Below are 16808 nucleotides of genomic sequence, written 5' to 3' on the forward strand. Positions count from 1 at the left end.
GGGGGGGAGAGCCGGAAAAGGCCGCGGGCGGGAGGAGCCCAGAGGGGAGGGAGGGGAAAGGACGGGATGGAGACGGGAGGGGGCGGACACCACAGCTACAGCCACAGCCACAGCGACAGGCGGGGACAGCGAAGGGACGGAGCCACGATCCGCTCCGCCCCGCAATGAGGGAGCGAGACAACAGGCCGCAGCGGGGCGGCCTCGGTGTGAGAAGGCGATGTGGAGGCAGGAGGATCCCACAGCGCTGATTTCATGGCCTTAATGGTTCGGGGCCATAACAGCGATATTGCTCGTGTCCAACAGGCGTTTCCATAAGTAAAATATACCTGCCTTTCCTAGCTATGCCATTGCAGCTGATGTCAGGTGGAGATGCTGCTGGAATCCATGAAAGGATGTGCTGTGACACACACACACAAAAGTTGGTGCTAACCTGTATAATGCCAGGAATTATATTATCAATATTATAAATTATTTATAATAAAATATTATAAATTATCAATTCCAGGATGAGGTTGCCTCACAGATAGGCACTGTACCACGACTGAAGGAGCTCTTACAACATGGAAAACAGTGGCCAGGAACAAAGGGATGCATGGATTTCCTAAGACCTGACAGTCCTTAAAACCATACTGATTACAGACATGTGCTTAAGTAAAATCTGCGGTAAGCATTAATAATAAAAAGCAGTTCAAAGGAAAAAAATACCTTGAGGTTTGTTCTATCCAATATTAGTGGTGGTCTCTGACAACAAGAGTTTGGCCTGCAGTAGGAACAAAGGCACAGAAAGACAAGAGAAGGAGCAATGATTTTGACTTGCCATTGGGCCAGAGAGGTGATCAGAATAACATGAGGTGTTTTGGGTGGGAAGAAACAAGAGTTGGTGGCCAAATGACTGTAAAAACCATATTTAGAGCACAGTGGCTGCATGCTGTTCTCGAGTGTTTTCTCTCTTGCAGTTTCAGCTGTACCTGTTATACTGCTGTCCTGGTACCAAATAAAACCATCAGCAGCCATTGCAGACCAACTGGCATTTTTTTGTTGGTTTTATCAATGAACTTCCCAACACTAACAGCATAGCAGCAAAATTTTGCTAAGTAAAAAGCTCCAACTGTTACAGTTCTTTTTGTTGATAGAACAAGCCCATGCTTTGACAGCAATCAGCACTCAGTAGTCAGATATCATTTAACCTATCACTTCACAAAGATGGAACTTGACAATATATCTTTTCCAATAAGCCTCTCCTTAATTCTCTTCCCTGTCAGATTTAAGAATGATATTGTCCCAAAATATGAAGGATAATTCCATATCTGACATAGATTGGATCGGGTTATGATGAGTGCACAGTTTACATCCAGTGGCATAGTGCCAGGCATTAATACCTGGCTCATATAAAATATGATGTAGCCACAAAGTCAGTAAAATTATTTCTCTTAGCTCCGCAGGGCTTTGAATTAATAATTTAGTACTGCCTTCCATATTTCTACAAACAAAACCAATAGGCCTTTTTCTTGCAGGATGACTGACAGATGTTTTAGGCAGGGGCAGAAAGGCATTCGCTTTTCAAAGAGATCTCCTTCGTTTCATGTATTTCCAGGTCCTCTCATTTCCCCCTCACCTGTGGAGCTCAGACGATTGCTTGTTGCTGAAATCTTTGTATTTTAGTGGCATCTTCTCCCTTTGTGTGAGCAATATTGCTCAGTAGGAAGAGTCCATACTGGTTATTTTAGTTCTGCAATCGTGGTACTGAAATGATAAAGACAAAGTATCGGTTAAAGTGCAGTTTGTGGGGAAGCTGCGCTTTCATTTCTACACAGTGATTCAGTCCAACCATTATCACTAGGAATAATGTGTAGCTGCCTTAACTTGGCAAGTTCAATGAGGAAAATGGGGTGGAAATCCTGTGAAACCAACACCAAAATGGCCACTGGGATTCTGGCAAAACTTAAAGCACTTAATCCAATAGCTTCTATATGAAATCAGTTTTTAAAAACCTTTATTTCCCTTCCCGTGTAACAAATCAGTAACTGCCTGTTCTCTGTAAAGCATGTAAATACTCATCAACTCATTGAAAAATACATAAAGCCAGATGGTGCGCAGAAGATGTTTCCATGGAGTCGTAATTTGTAAGCCTCTGTGCAGAGGGGTGAAGGAGAGGAATGGAGTTACGTTGTTCCTGAGGGCTCAGCCAAGCGCATCACAAGGTCTGTTCTACACCTGCCTGGTACAAGATGGTTTCACTCCCAACAGCAGCCAGGCTGTGATCGCAGCCCACAGAGCGTTTGGAAGTGATGGTACTTCCAGTAATACCATCCACCCAAAGCATGCTATAGGCGTTCATTGATGGAACACACAGATATCTCTGGGTTACGTTTCTCCCTGACTCATTCAGGACTCAAAGCAGCGTGGAAGCACATCTAATTAGCTGGGTTTGTTACACTGGAAGCTGGCTCTGAAAACACAGACAAAGCCTCATGCTACTCAAGTGTTACAGAGCGCTGTACTGTACCTTACCTTCTTGCTGTGGGTGTGCTTGATCTCCACTGGGGGAGGAGCGCAGCAGCACAGCCCCCCGCCAGGCACTGACAGCTTTTACCATTTTGACCTGAATTTCAAGTGCCTCCATTGACAGCAAAGGAGAAGGCTGAGAAAATCACCCGCAAATGTTTTCCCACAGGGTTAACGTGAGCCAAGTGTGGATTGATTTTCTGTGGGTAAATCCTGCGCTGGACTACGTCTGTGCAACACCATCTATCTTCAGTGTCATAAAATAGCATCATCGCTGGATCATTGCAGTGGCTTTTAAAACGAGCTTCTCACCAGCTAACACTTTACCATCAATGCGAACACTTATTAATGTATTTGATGCTGAAGAGCTGCTGTCCGAACAAATCTCTTCGTAGGGGATTTGCAAGAAGTTTTTGAATGAAATCAAAATCTACAGACCACATCTTTAGCTTAAACTAAATCATTCAGACTGGTGGGACAGAGACAACTGTACTGTGCTGCTCCCTGCACAATAGTGATTGAAGAGCATTTGAGTGCAAAACACGACACAGTCTCTTATGCTAGCTTTATTTAAGCTAGGCCATGGGAGAGCATGCTGCTGTCCAGTCTAATAAATGGGTTTCTATAACTCCTGACTGCGTTGTTATGGGCTCATTAATGACCAGCAGATGCATCAGAACTTCTGCTGTGCACTTGTGCAGCACTGGGCACAAGGCAACCTGCACGAGGCTAAATAAGATGATGTATAATATTCAAGTATGAGTCATGAGAGAGTGTGATTACAATGTCTCCCTTTTTTTTTCAATACTAGTATTTCTAGCAGTCACCATGGATTCAAACAGAGCAGAAACTTGACTAAGTAATCAGGAGCCCAGATGGCAAAGCAATTATGTTACAGTCAGCCTTGTAATTCCTGCTCACGCTTCTGCCTTCTAGTGGATTTTTATATTTTCTTGTAATTGAGAACTAGATTGGGAAAGAAGAGGGAGGATTTGGGGCTTCATTCTTGAAGACAAACAGAGCTGGAACAGCACCAGAAATAACTGATATAGCTGGAAAGATGGGAGTGGCATTTGTTTTATTCCTAAGGATCCTATATCCAGTTTTTAGGGACACCTAGAAGACGTGTGTAAAACACGCTTCACTCACTTGTTTAGTGAATGCTCCCCCTTGAGTCTGTTGGCTGCTGAGCCTCAGACTGGCTCTAATGCTCCCAGGGGTCACCAAAGACAGGATGAGACAGACAGTCGAGACTCCAGTGACTTCCATGGGGAGGAGAGAGAAGAAGAAATTAGCATCTGAATTATTGCTCTTCACAATTTTTAGTTAGAAACATGGGTTCAGTGGAGAAACTCAGCCAATGACTGGAAAAACGAAATACATCCAGCAGTGTGAGGTAGTGGCCAGGGTCCTCTTGACAGCACCAGTGCATCTGCGTGGCTGTACAGGGAATGAGACACGCTGCACAGCACATCGGTGCTTTCACCTGCACGGAGATTTAGCTGAGATCACACCTGGTTTGTAAGTCATCTTCGAAAGATAAATTTCTTTTTGCTCTTGCTGAGAGATGACGTATGAGCTTTCCATATTTAACACAGAATATGTCGAACTGATGAGTCAGCCATCCTGATCAAGGTGTCCTACTTTGCCAAGTGAGATCTTTTCTTACTAAGTGTTTTCACTGATGTTTTCTTAGGCAGCTGCTTAATTCTCTGCGCCAAAGGATAAAGCAATGATTTAACAGCTATTTACTACACACTGAGCCCTTCAGAGAGAAATTAAAACAACCTTTAAAAATCCCCCAAGACCAAAATTACTCTCGCTGTTCATATTTTAACACACAGCAGCAAATGCAACCCTTGTGTTCCTGCAGAACAAACACACAAGAAGAAAACACTCAGGCCTTTGCTGAATGCACTTGTGGCTGCCATCCAGTGAGGAGATGGCTCATACCCCAAAGAGCAGAAAACATTCCCAGTCCTGGAAGCATGGTCCCACTCTGAAGACCGGCTCTAAAAGAGAACTTTAAGAGGTTCCCACTGTTTTGTCTCAAATGGACTCTGTTTTCCTAACTGCAAACTCAACGTGGATCTAGGGAACTGAGCTGGCATTTCATCACTGGCCATAAATGTCCTGAGGCCAAAATAAAAGCACAGCTTGAATCTGCACGACCCCAGAACATGATGTGCCTTCAGATATGGACATCATCTTTGAACATACAGCAGTGCATGAAAATCTAGGATTAATATGAAGTGCTAAAGCATTCCTAGCATCCTGTTCTCCGACAGGAGCTATATCTGAAGTGTGATATGAACACACTGCTCTTGGGTACGTGATTGCAGTTGAGCCACACACCTCAGCAAATGCCTTTTACGAAGGTGTTCTCAGAGCTCTTCTCCCTTCTCTGGAGTGCTGACAGTAGCAGGGACTTAGTTTTGACACTGACATCAATAAACAGGGCATGGAAATGAGGGAGGACCACGATTGTTGGAGTGAGAAGATTCTGTTGCACACAAATGGTGTGTTCAGATTTGAAAACACATAGATAAGAACTTCAAAGAGGGCTGTTCTTTACTGTGTCTCTTCAGCACATCTGACACAAAAATTGAAAAGCTATATCAAAATTCCTGATTATGCTCCCTCCAATGACTTTCCTTTTGCAGGAAGAGATCTTTCTTGGTCTGGGCAGCTGTCCAGCTCAGAGCCCTGCAGGTTACTCCAGTTAGGAATAAAGCACCTTTCATACCATGTGGTTTATTTGCAAAAACACACAGCCCTGCTTCTTCAAGCACGGCTTAAATCAAACATCTGGAGGCAGCTTCTTTAAACACTGCTCCTTCAGCCAAAAGCATGACCTCAAAGCCCTTCTGTGAGGCTTCTCCCTCCGGTTCTGCAGGCAGTGATGCATCTCGTGCTCTTCGTCGCTATCACACACACCTCAGAGTCTGACCTGACACACCAAAGCTGCCCATGTGCACTTAATTGCCCACCTCAACACAGATGTGATCTCATAGTTCAGCACCGAGGATTTGGTGATGACTGGGTGGAGATGACTTGCTTATAAATGCACAGCAAACCTCCCTACAGCTGACCCAAGCAGATATCCAGGAGAGACAAGAAATCAGCATCAGTGTGTGACTGAGAATGAGAGGTAACACACTCAACCTGCACCTGGGCAGCCTGAGCTGGTGGGGGCAACCAGCCCATGTCAGGAGGATGGAAATGAGTGATTTTTGAGGCCCCTTCCAACCAAAACCACACTTTGATTCTAGGAATATAAACCTTCAAAGTAAATTTCTTGGTGGCAAGAGCAGCTGTACACGTTATTCTGACAAATGTAAAGGCATCAATCAGCACACGTTTCAGCTGGAGAATCATTTGCTTTGTGAGGGAAGTCCTGGCTGTCTTCAAAAGGGGAAGGACGTCTGCCAGTCTGGACAGAATAATAATGTTAGCAGCCAGCACCAAGAGGGGCACTAATGCTTTAATGAGGTACAAAGACTATGAAGAATCATTTATATTCAATCATTTCCTGTTGCCCGAGTCCAGGCCCCTGGTAATTATATTTCAGCTCTTTCTAGCATCCTCCGTTACCTGCAGAGGCTTTGTGTATTCATGGAGCTTCCACTTAATACCAATACATTAAATAATGATTTTACTATTAATGCACTTCATTTCAGTAAGTAGCCCTTTTTATCATCATCTCTATCAGACAGCTATTCAGCTGCCATCTGAATCATAAGAATGGGCCACTACCTTTGGAACAGCACTGTGTGGACGAATAGCCTTGGAAAATTAGGGCCTTAGTCAGAAGGGAGAGACTTCCATGCTGCTCCTGGGATGGACAATGGGCTGCATGTGGACAAAGCACATCAAACACATTAAAACTAACAAGAGATGAGATGTGAGTGCATAAAACATGCTGGGGGGAATAAAGAGTAACCCCTTAGTTATGTGTAACAGACAGTGAGAAAAGCAGAAATGTATCAGGAATCCAAAGTCGCCTTTGGAGAGATGATTGTTTTCACATTACAAGTCAAAACATGAATTTTGCTTTTCAGCGGTCACAATCGCTGCTAAATCACAGCCCAGGCAGAATGAACGATGGTATTTAAATTGTGCCCCAGTCCAAACCAAAGCACAGCCTGAGGAACGTGCCCAGTGATGCCCAGTGACTGTGGATCAGGCTGGCTTATTCTGCCTATCGTAGCTTCTTCCTATAACAACCAGCTCACATCCAATGCTCTCAGTTATGCTCTGGTCATCCTGGAAGGCTTTTTTCAGGCAATCTCAAACCAAAGCTTCTTTTGTTTGGTTGGTGGTTTATTTTGCCTGTTTTTGGTAATGGTTTTGCATGTCGTGTGTTTTCTTCTCAGAAGTGTTAAACAGCTGGGATTAGCCCTGCACATCCTTTATATCCTTTCACATAAATGCACGTTAGGTCTGGCTCCCAAAATTTCTCTTTTTCAGCAACACAGCAGCTCCGGAGCCGTCTTTGCTGTGGTTGTGATTCCACCTTCCTCTCCTGCTCTAATTGGCAGTTGCCTATTGAGAAAGTCATCCTCAAGCAACCTGCTGCAGGTGTTTCCCTTGCACAACCACGGGGTGATTTGCATCAACAGGCTGATGTAATAGAAAACTAATCCACAACAGCAAAATCAGTATTTCCATACAATCACCTGGCAGTCAAACTAACAGCTGGGCAGCAGAAGCATACTGCTGGGTCAGTGCTCAGCAAGAGTCCTCCAGCAGCAGCCTGCAGATGCCCCACATCAGATGCAAACTAAACCTAATCAGGACTCCTGTAGGCAGGCAGCAGCCCAGCAAAGTACTGACTTCATCATCTTAACAGGAATAGATCTCAGAAGCTCCTAGATACTAAGAAGCAGGCTGCAGACCACCTGGCCTGGCCAAGGCACCACGAGCCCATTTGTTTTGTTCCCCAGGAACAGTTGCTAAACTTGGCTTTTCAGCAGGTTATTAGCAATGACAGACTTCAAATGGCCCCATCCAAGGATCTTACACCTCACACCCTTCCAGCCACTGAACTCACCCTGGAAGAGCCCAAGCAGCTTTCAATATGAAATGCTTTTTAAGATTCAAAATATTTCATTACTCCACCTCCACTGTGTCATAGAAAAAGAAACAGACCTCAGGTAATTTATAAACCAAGTTTCATGCAAAACACGAATACCAGGCAGTAAGCACCGTATACGGGGTTTCCAGCTCAAGAACTGATGAAAGGGAATCTCTGTGTGACAAATAACCCATTGGTAAGACACTCAGCACACAGGGTGTCATACCACCTCCTTAGAGTTTTGCTCATACGCTCTGAACGTGAACGGGAAAAGGTTTAATGGCAGGGAGAGATCAGGAGGACGAGCCGGCTGTAAGCAGCTTTATAAAGCACTCACATCCCAGCACAGCACACGGCAATAGCAGAGCACATTCACTGCAGTGTATGCTGTCTCAAGGCCAAGTGGCCAAAGTACACACAGGGGTGTGAGATGTGGGTGAGGCTCTGGCACACCTTGTGTTACAGCGCAACCCAGCACCCCACTGCAGTTCCTGTTCCAACAGCAAATCCTTCTTCAACCTCACAGCAATTTCATACGCTCCCTTCAGGAAATGACTTCTGAGCCATTTGTGCTCGTGTTAGATTTTGGGGCAGGAACGAGTAATTTGTCATCTCTGGAAAAAAACAAACTGCATGTTTTTCATTTGTAGCTTACCGTGACCAGCAGCCAACCTGGGCTCAGAACACGCTCAGTTTGAGGAATAGTCTGCCACTGTAATTTCAAGAGGATGCTGTGCTAACACGGTAAGAAGGCGGCTGCCTCTCCGGATGGGGAAAGCACTGAATGAAACACAAGCACACCACTGTGAATGAAAAGTTTTAATAGATCCCCAAAACAGTTAAGATTGCAATATTTTATAAGATCCCCAAAAAATGCCGTTTGGCAGACATGTTCCACATCAACTCAGCAGCTCCCCATAGCCATCCTATGGCACTGCACCCAGTTGTGATCTGTCCTGAACTGATACACTCATCCTATATCACAGACAGGTCAAAACTGTACAGCGTCCTCTCCGTCAGCCTTCAAACACCCTGTGTACAACTCAGAAACAACTCAGTCACTGCGGATTGTCGAGTCCACTACAATTTAAAGTGTCATTTCGCAAAACAGAGATTAAACATACGTTGTCATTTCAAGGTAAATATGACACAGTATATTTTACTGACACTCTCTACACTGCCCACCAAAGAGGAAAAAAGAGTTCATTTATTTTTTAAAGCCAACTATAGAATTTCTAGTTTGCTTTCAGTGTAAAAACTCAGAGGTATAAACAGAAGTCGAGTGAAAATATTAAGTACATTTCCAATCCTGCAGTGCAGAAAATCAATAACAATGGTATCAACTCAACATCAGAAGTGTCCATATATTCAATTCCACATATATGTTTCTCATCTATATAAACTTTTGATAACTTATGTACAAATCAGATGTCCAACATCTGCTCTTTAATATAAATACGTAACCTTCAGGACTGAAACATAGCAATAGTTTGATCAAAAGTACATAAAAATTCATGTAATGGTTTCTTTTTCCAATGACAGTGTTTAAAAAACCCCTGAACCCAAATGACCTTAGAATGATGGATATTTTTCCTCTACAAAAATGCATTGCTCAAACACGCAAAAAAATCATTGGATAAATGGACTACTTGAGCTACTATAAAGTCTGGATGACATGTGCTGGACAGCCCATTCCAGTAAATGCTAGCTGTATGAACAACGAGATATGTATCAAAGCAGAAAGGATATGTAAGTATTAGCATATTTTTAAACACACTGCTACAAAGTTGGGCTAAGATTAAGGCAATCAGGAGTTGAGAAGCTTCAGTTTGGCATAGAATTGCAGCAAGATCTCTCCCTTCCCCCACTTACACATTTCTTCTAACATCACTGTATTTAAAGAGCTGCAGATGATCTTTTGTCACACGTATGAAGTGCAATTCACTGCGAAGTGACTGATCTGTAACTTAGTTTAAAAACCCTGATTACACTGAGCTGATCAAATTTTAAAGTGTTAGTTTCTCTGTTTAGATTTTCCAGCGTGGATTTATAAATCACAGAAGAATACAGAGAACATTCAACTTCCACCATCTCAAATTAACCAATGCTATGATTTGCATCCATTCTTGGGGTACTCTACCATTTAAGGGTTCAAAATAGACTTGACAGTCAAATAACACTCAACTCTACAAAGGACAGTTATCTGCAGCAAAAATACTTTTTATATAAACATACACACAGTAGATCAAAAAGTCAACAGGCATTTCTTTATGGCTTTTCTCACTGAGGTACTGTTAGAACATCCAGAAACAGGATGCAAATGTTTGTAGGGTATGAAAGCCACATTCATAAGCTGTACCACTAACTCATGTCAAGTGGCAACAAGCTGCAAATTCAAGACTGTCTTCCCTTCCATGTGGAGGTCTCAGTGCAAGCTTCAGAAAGCCTCAAAGGCAAATGGCATATGCAGGGAAATTAGAGTAAAAATCTCCTCATCTACATGAGAGGAAAAGAATATCCATAACAAACTAGAATCTCTGTCAGGCCATTTCCTACAATCAACAGCAAACATTTGGGACTTAATTTTCCAAGGCAGCAAAGGGAGTATGACAGCAGACACAACAGGTCCTGAAATGTTTAGTTTAGCTTAAAGATCAGGTGCAAGAGCTATGTGCAAGCAGAGTCTCAGAAAAGCCAAGCTGCTATTATACCACTACACAAGGTCAAGTTCTGCAAGCCAATCATGTACACCGCTAGAAAGGATGAGGCTGACAAGCACATGACTTCATTTGATGCCACATCAGACAGAAATCCCCAGGTTTTGTCCTCAGTTGTAAAAACTTATGCTTGAAAGCACATTTAGTTTCACCTTCCCCTCTTCGTTTCACATGGTAAACAACTGCAGATGTATTAATAGGTCCTATTAGTTTTTAGCACAAAAGGAAGAAGGTTTGATGTTCAGCAAGTCTGCAGATTCCTCATAACTGTTGCTGCACACATTTAAGTATTCTACCTTTGAATCAGAAAATGTTTTCACATAAAGCAGCCTCATGGCTGCATTTCATGGCAGCCTAGATCTGTATTTTTAAAAAACCTATTCTATAGATGCGTTTCTGCAATAAATACTGTTAGAGTAAAATCAAAGTTCAAAATATACTCAGCCAAGTTTCCTATACCCTACAAACCCACTCAGCAGGCTGTAGGTACTCGAGTTCTTTAGATCAGGATACAGCAAAACATCTTAAACTCAGAGCTTAACCACATAGAATACGTACATAAATTTATACAGACTTTATAACATATCACTACTTAGATCAACAAATTCATCATCTCTCTTGACCAAGTCATCCTCATCTTCCAAGTCTTTCCAGGTGCTCGTGGGTAAAGCGGGTTTGACAGACTGTCTCTGAAGTAAAGCAAAAGGAAACAAAGATGACAAACGAGCAGAATTCCTCAGCACTGGAACAGCGTGTATGTCTCCAGAAACAGCCTGACTATGTTCTTCATCCATTTTCACTTGCAAGTTTTGCACTTCCTCCATCAAGTCCAAAATCTTGGCGGCTGTGGCGATTGTACCACCGCCATGAAGCTGCGCTTCAGGAATCCATCGTAAATAGCGCTGAGCCCAGACTTTGATTTCAGGTCCATCGATGCGAGGCAACAGAAGACCATGATAATCAACAGGTTTACTATGCCAGCTATCATAAAACTCCCTGAAGCTGTTCGGAGGTTCATCTGAAGAATTAATGAACTTGCCAATTCTTTTACCTAGAATGTTTTTAATTAGATGATCTGTTTCCTCCCTGAAAAATCCCCTCTTTGGCGAAGACTTTGTTTGTGTCAGTGGCAAAGAAAGCTGCCGTTGATGCTTTAAGGGGAAAAAGAAAATAAAAATATACTGAGATAAATATTGATGACACTTTAAGAATCTTCAGTAAGAAAAACATTGAAACCGTATTCAGAAATACAGTTATACCTCACTAAATACCTAAAAGCAATGAAGTGACTTAAACACAGCCTGGCCTTTGCTATAGTGTCTGCCACTCTTGATGGCTAACGTATCAAATAACTCACACAGTATTCTGTATTTGCATCTACTTCGCCTGCAACTACAGCAGCAAAGTAACACTGAACAAAGCATTCCTTGAAACACGAAAATGCCCTTCATACAAGTACACAGATTTCCAAGTTTAATTTAAGATGGCCATACAAATCAAAGCGCATTTGACTTAGAAGTTTTTAATTCTACATTTCCTCATTACTTGCCACTTTATAGAAGCAAATTACACTGTGTGTCATAACAGTGTCACACCTGAGAATGCTTTAGTACAAAACAGACTTTAGACAACAGGGAAAGTTCAGAACAGCTACCCCAAATAAGTTCCTTTTTTTGAATTTATGTTATTTGCCAGTAATGAGGTGATCCACTCAATACTCTGAACCCTTGATGTTGTTTGATTCTGGGTTTGTTTTGTTTCTTAACGCATGCACAGACTCCCATTACACTCAAGGCAAAAATCAGGGAGGCAATTACAAGCTTGCTATGCAATTCAATTAAGTACTTTTGGAACAAAACAATAAAATAACTTAAAATCATTACAACTCACCTGAACGTTAAGTTCCAGGAAGAAGTTAGTAGCTGTATGCAAGTGCAGTAGTAAGAAAAGCTGTGCTGTGCACAGAAACCATGGAAGACTGATTGAAAAGCTGAGAGAGATGCAAGCAGCACTCAAGACCTAGATGAGTCTGAGCTGTACACGTTTTGTCAATTGATAGTTGACGGTAATACCGCTACTGTAAGCATGTTAGAAGTATAACCAAGTTGTGCTACTTTTTCTTATTTTTGAGCTATAGAAATAACAGGTTAAGCAAAAAATACATATATATATCTTACTTTGAATCGTGCTGTTTTCCGTTGGCTTTTTTCTGGTTTTGGTTTCTCTGCATAAAGAGGGTTGTTCAGAAAAGCCTGGGCCTTGAGATCAAACTGCACAGACCAGTCCCACACAGTGAGGAATCTGAAAGGACTGCTTTGTGTCTTCTGGCTTTCACCGGTCTGCCAAAACAAACAGGTCACAACTAAGACAGTTAGAAAGGATTACTGACCAAGTCAAGGTGAACTTAAGAAACATTCTGAAAGCTGGGTGGGAAATGGATAATTGAACTCCAACACAGAGGGCATGTCAGGATTATGGAATAAACCTCTCTATTTCACTGCAGTCATGCAGTGATGCCAATTTAAATGTTATGCTCAGCACTTCGTATGCTAAACAGTGATCTTTAATTTCTTAGGCTCCTTACCGCCTACTTCCACCTGCTTAAGCTAAGGAAAAGCATTAATCAAATATAAATCAACAGCCAAAAACCACTGATTTTAGAACAAAGAGTATGTGACAGAAGAATTTTGTAGGTAACTTCTGCAGGACAGCCTGGGTTAAGCAGCTCAGTTTTCCACTGATAAGTAATGAATGTGGAACTACTGCCCCACACCAGAAGTAACAGATTTGAGTTATTTTCATCTTGTCATCATACACTCAGAGGTACTGGACATGACTCTCTAGATCCAAAGTTGCACTGATTCACCTCCAAAGCACCATTCTTCAATTAAATAGGAAAAAACACGCTACTAGTGATTTTATTCTTTTTCTGAGTATTCCTTGCCTATTGGTCAAACTTGTTATCCAACAGACTGCATTCACAAAACAAACCCTTACCATAGTAGTGTCTTTTTGATGTTGTGAGTTGAAGAAGAAAGTGCTGAATATAGGCACATAGAGGCTGTCAGACAAGACAGTTAAGTAAGTTTCTGTGAACTCAAATGCTGCAGGATACTGTTGTACCAGCTGCCAGACACAGTTCAGCAAGAGCAGAAACACAGGAGCCTGAAAGAAAACATCTCATCAATTTCACACACACAAAAAAGTACATTCTATCATGCAGACCATTTATTTTACAGTATTTAGCATCTACAAACTCAAATCAAAGAACACAACCTGGGGAATTATGGAATTGCTGTATACAGCTTGGGCTGAACTCTGCAGTATCATCTGAGTGACCCCAAGCCAGCTGTTAACAGAAGAGAGCAACACTTTCTAAGCTGAATTTTACACATTAGCTCACTATACAAGGCTGCAGAGGAGCCACTTTCTAAGTTGCAAAACTAGCTCATAACAACTGTTAATTAGAATTGAACAGTTTGCATCAATGATTGCAATTCCTTACAGCAATCTGATTCATGCCCAAAATACAAACATGGAGCTGTGACAAAAAACGCATAATTCACGTTAAGTTGTTTCTATGGATGTTAACTATTTCACAGTTTAAAAGGACACAAGATGCAAGTCTTTTTTGAAAGGCTCACAGACTGAATTGAAATTTCATGTCTATTCTTTAGTTGTAAAGGCATTGATGAACTCTATATAGCAGAAACACTAATACTATATCAAATATTCACCCATGAAGCAGAAAGAAAAACAAAGGAGCTTCTGGATGGACAGCTAAGCCCCTCTTTAAACTAGATAAAATTTTAGATAACAGGTAAGGAAAATTAAAGAAAAATATACCTCTTCTTTGTCACTTTTATGTAAATGGTTACAACGATCCAAGAAGCCATGTCCTCCAATTACCCACTCCTTCTGAATAAGGCTCTGAAATCCCAGCTTTGTTCTGCTGTATGAATCCATCATCACTTGAACCAGACTGGAGATTACACAGCACATATCAGTGGCACTCTCTTCTACAGAAGAGAAGAAAAAGCTGCATTGTCTAAACCATTCCTTAAAATTTGGGTAACAAAGCAAAGAATTACTAACTGCATGTTACAAATCAAAACTGTATTTTAAAACACAGAAGCACACAATTCCTCACAAGTTATATCAGAGAAACATTAAATCTGTATTTCTAATACTGTTTTTTAAAATTATTATTTTTTTTTTTTCTGAAAACAAAGGTTTTTGGACATATATGCTAGACAAAATACAAAGCAAACTTTCAATACTCTGATTTTGATCCCTATGCCTTTCAGTCTCCCACAGGGCACATACTGCCCCCTCCTGCCTTAAGTTATTATACCAGCTACTCAATCCTCTCCCTATTGTTCTGCATGCACCTTTGCACAAGGTGTGGCTGTGATTTTAAGTATTCCTAAATGCACACAAGAGACATAATGTAAGGAGTGTACAACAGTGCTGAAATTGCTCCCTTGTGCAATATCCATCTTCTGTCATTCACGTGCCTTTGAGAAATGTCTTCCAGAGCTAGGTTTCTCAAATGGTAACGTGGTCAAAAAATCCCTCAAGTGTTGATAGAAAAAAAGGGTGTTGGTTAACATTAAGTTTGGTTTTCTATGCGATTACTTTCATCAGTCTGGGCAGACACACTGCTTAAGATGTATACAGTAAGCATACACTTTTTAGTAAAGTGATTATATATGTTAGTGTGCATCTAGAGCAAAAATAACACTTTAAAAAGCTCTTATTCTCTATGCTCTGTGTGAAGCTCATCCTCTCTCTTCAGCCTCAAAACAGAGCAAAAGACCTTAAAAATAAGTTAGGAAATGAGAATGAATAAGAGACAGTACAATTTGCATAAAAGTTTATAAGCAGCTTTCTCCTTCATAATCTATTCCTCTTAGCTCTGAGCCATGCTTACTGAATGTTTCCTTATGTTTTTTTCCTGTTTGTTTGTCCTGTTGGTAGTCTTGTTTTTAAGCTACAGTAAGTATTTCCAAGAACATGTGATCTTAGCACACTTAAAGTAGCAGACACTTATCAATTGTACCAGTTTCTACCATATTTTTTATGAACCGAGAGCTTAAGCTACATTTTTAAAACTTCAAAAGAAAAATCAGAATTATTTCTACAAATAGGGTAATATATTGAAATTTGAAATAATATAAAATAGGATAATCTCATTAATTTCTTACCAATAAGGAGAACATTTGTATGCTGCCTTTCCAGACACTCAACAACTTCTATAGCTTTCTTCAAGACTCGCCTATTGTGGTACAGGAAGAGATTAGTTTAACCATTAAGATGTTAGCCAGTTAGCTATTAAAATGTTTTTTATTAAGAAAAAAAGATGCTCCCTAAAAAGGAGTTAAAATGCACTACTGAGACTTGCTGATTCTTTTAATATAAAACTTCACTCATCTTCTACAGATGAAGAAGCACTTCATTTCAACATCAAGCTTCCAGGAGGTATCCTTATTTAGCAATCAATCACACATTTCCAGTTGTTAGCTCTGTACATTCATCATACAGTACTTGATTCTGAATCAGTACAAATCATTACAAAGACGAAGCGTTACTATTGCTGAGATCCAGATCTTTTTCTTAGTACATAGCCTCACTTATTTTCCAACCTGCTACATGGTGTATTTCTCCCACAATCTGTTTTTGAGCAAGAGAGGGGAAGATCAGCAATCAGATGTTGTAAGCATGCAGACAATGCTTATTCAGAGATTATCATTACACAAGGATGACTGAGTGGAGTTAAAGACCATGTAAAAACAGACTTACACTGCTGGTTTCTAGCCCTAACCCTTGATGAAGTTGGCACTTAGTGAAAATGTTTGCATGCAAATGATGATTCTTACAGCTGATCAGGCCACTGACAGATGTGAACGGTTTAGTCTCCAATTGTAAAGCTGTTGGATTCTTTAGTGTGGTTGAGAGGGCATTCCTACTGACTCCAAGAGCCAAGAATATACTGATTCAGAAAGTAACTGCATACAAGTATGGAATGACCAGTCTCAAAGCAACCTAAGGATAGGAGTTTGGGCTGGTATGTACTTTAGTTAATCGTAATAAATGAGTTATGTCAATGGACTTCCCAACATATGACCTTCACAAGAACCTCTCATTCAATCAACGTCAGTATTTGTTGACTATTACTCCACACAGAATGAACTTAAGCTGACTGCAAAAAACTGAAGAAGTACTTCATAGTAACAAGCTGATCACAGAATAAGCCAACAGATAATTCAGACAGCACAAAGTAACACTGAAAACAAAGAAAAGAACCTCAACATTCCACTACAACAAGCCTTATGCCAGCCAACACCATTCCAAGACTTACTCACTGTGGATTGCTGAGAGAAGAAAAAGAACTTGAGGAACAATCAGGAGAGGAAGGGGACAAAACTGAGAACAACTGTCATTTTATTAATCTGTGGTGGGCTAACATCTTGAATACTGCAGTTCATCCCATCCTAAAGGATATTATA

At 41.1% G+C, this 16808-nt stretch overlaps 1 protein-coding gene across 2 annotated transcripts in view; it reads right to left on the bottom strand.

The window, feature by feature from the left end:
* Positions 1-8386: 8386 nt before the first annotated feature.
* MTMR12 (myotubularin related protein 12) overlaps positions 8387-16808 on the bottom strand; it is a 28835-nt gene continuing 20413 nt past the window's right edge. For both annotated transcript variants that reach the window (XM_015848319.2, XM_015848320.2), the window contains exons 12-16: positions 15507-15577; positions 14146-14318; positions 13297-13464; positions 12477-12638; positions 8387-11450 (exon numbers count right to left, since the gene is read on the bottom strand). In XM_015848319.2, the coding sequence (XP_015703805.1) occupies positions 10875-11450; positions 12477-12638; positions 13297-13464; positions 14146-14318; positions 15507-15577 (1150 nt within the window). In that variant the 3' untranslated portion in view covers positions 8387-10874. The remainder of the gene's footprint in view (positions 11451-12476; positions 12639-13296; positions 13465-14145; positions 14319-15506; positions 15578-16808) is intronic.

This window comes from Coturnix japonica, chromosome Z, assembly GCF_001577835.2.
Source record: "Coturnix japonica isolate 7356 chromosome Z, Coturnix japonica 2.1, whole genome shotgun sequence".
In the NCBI taxonomy this organism is placed as follows: domain Eukaryota; kingdom Metazoa; phylum Chordata; class Aves; order Galliformes; family Phasianidae; genus Coturnix; species Coturnix japonica.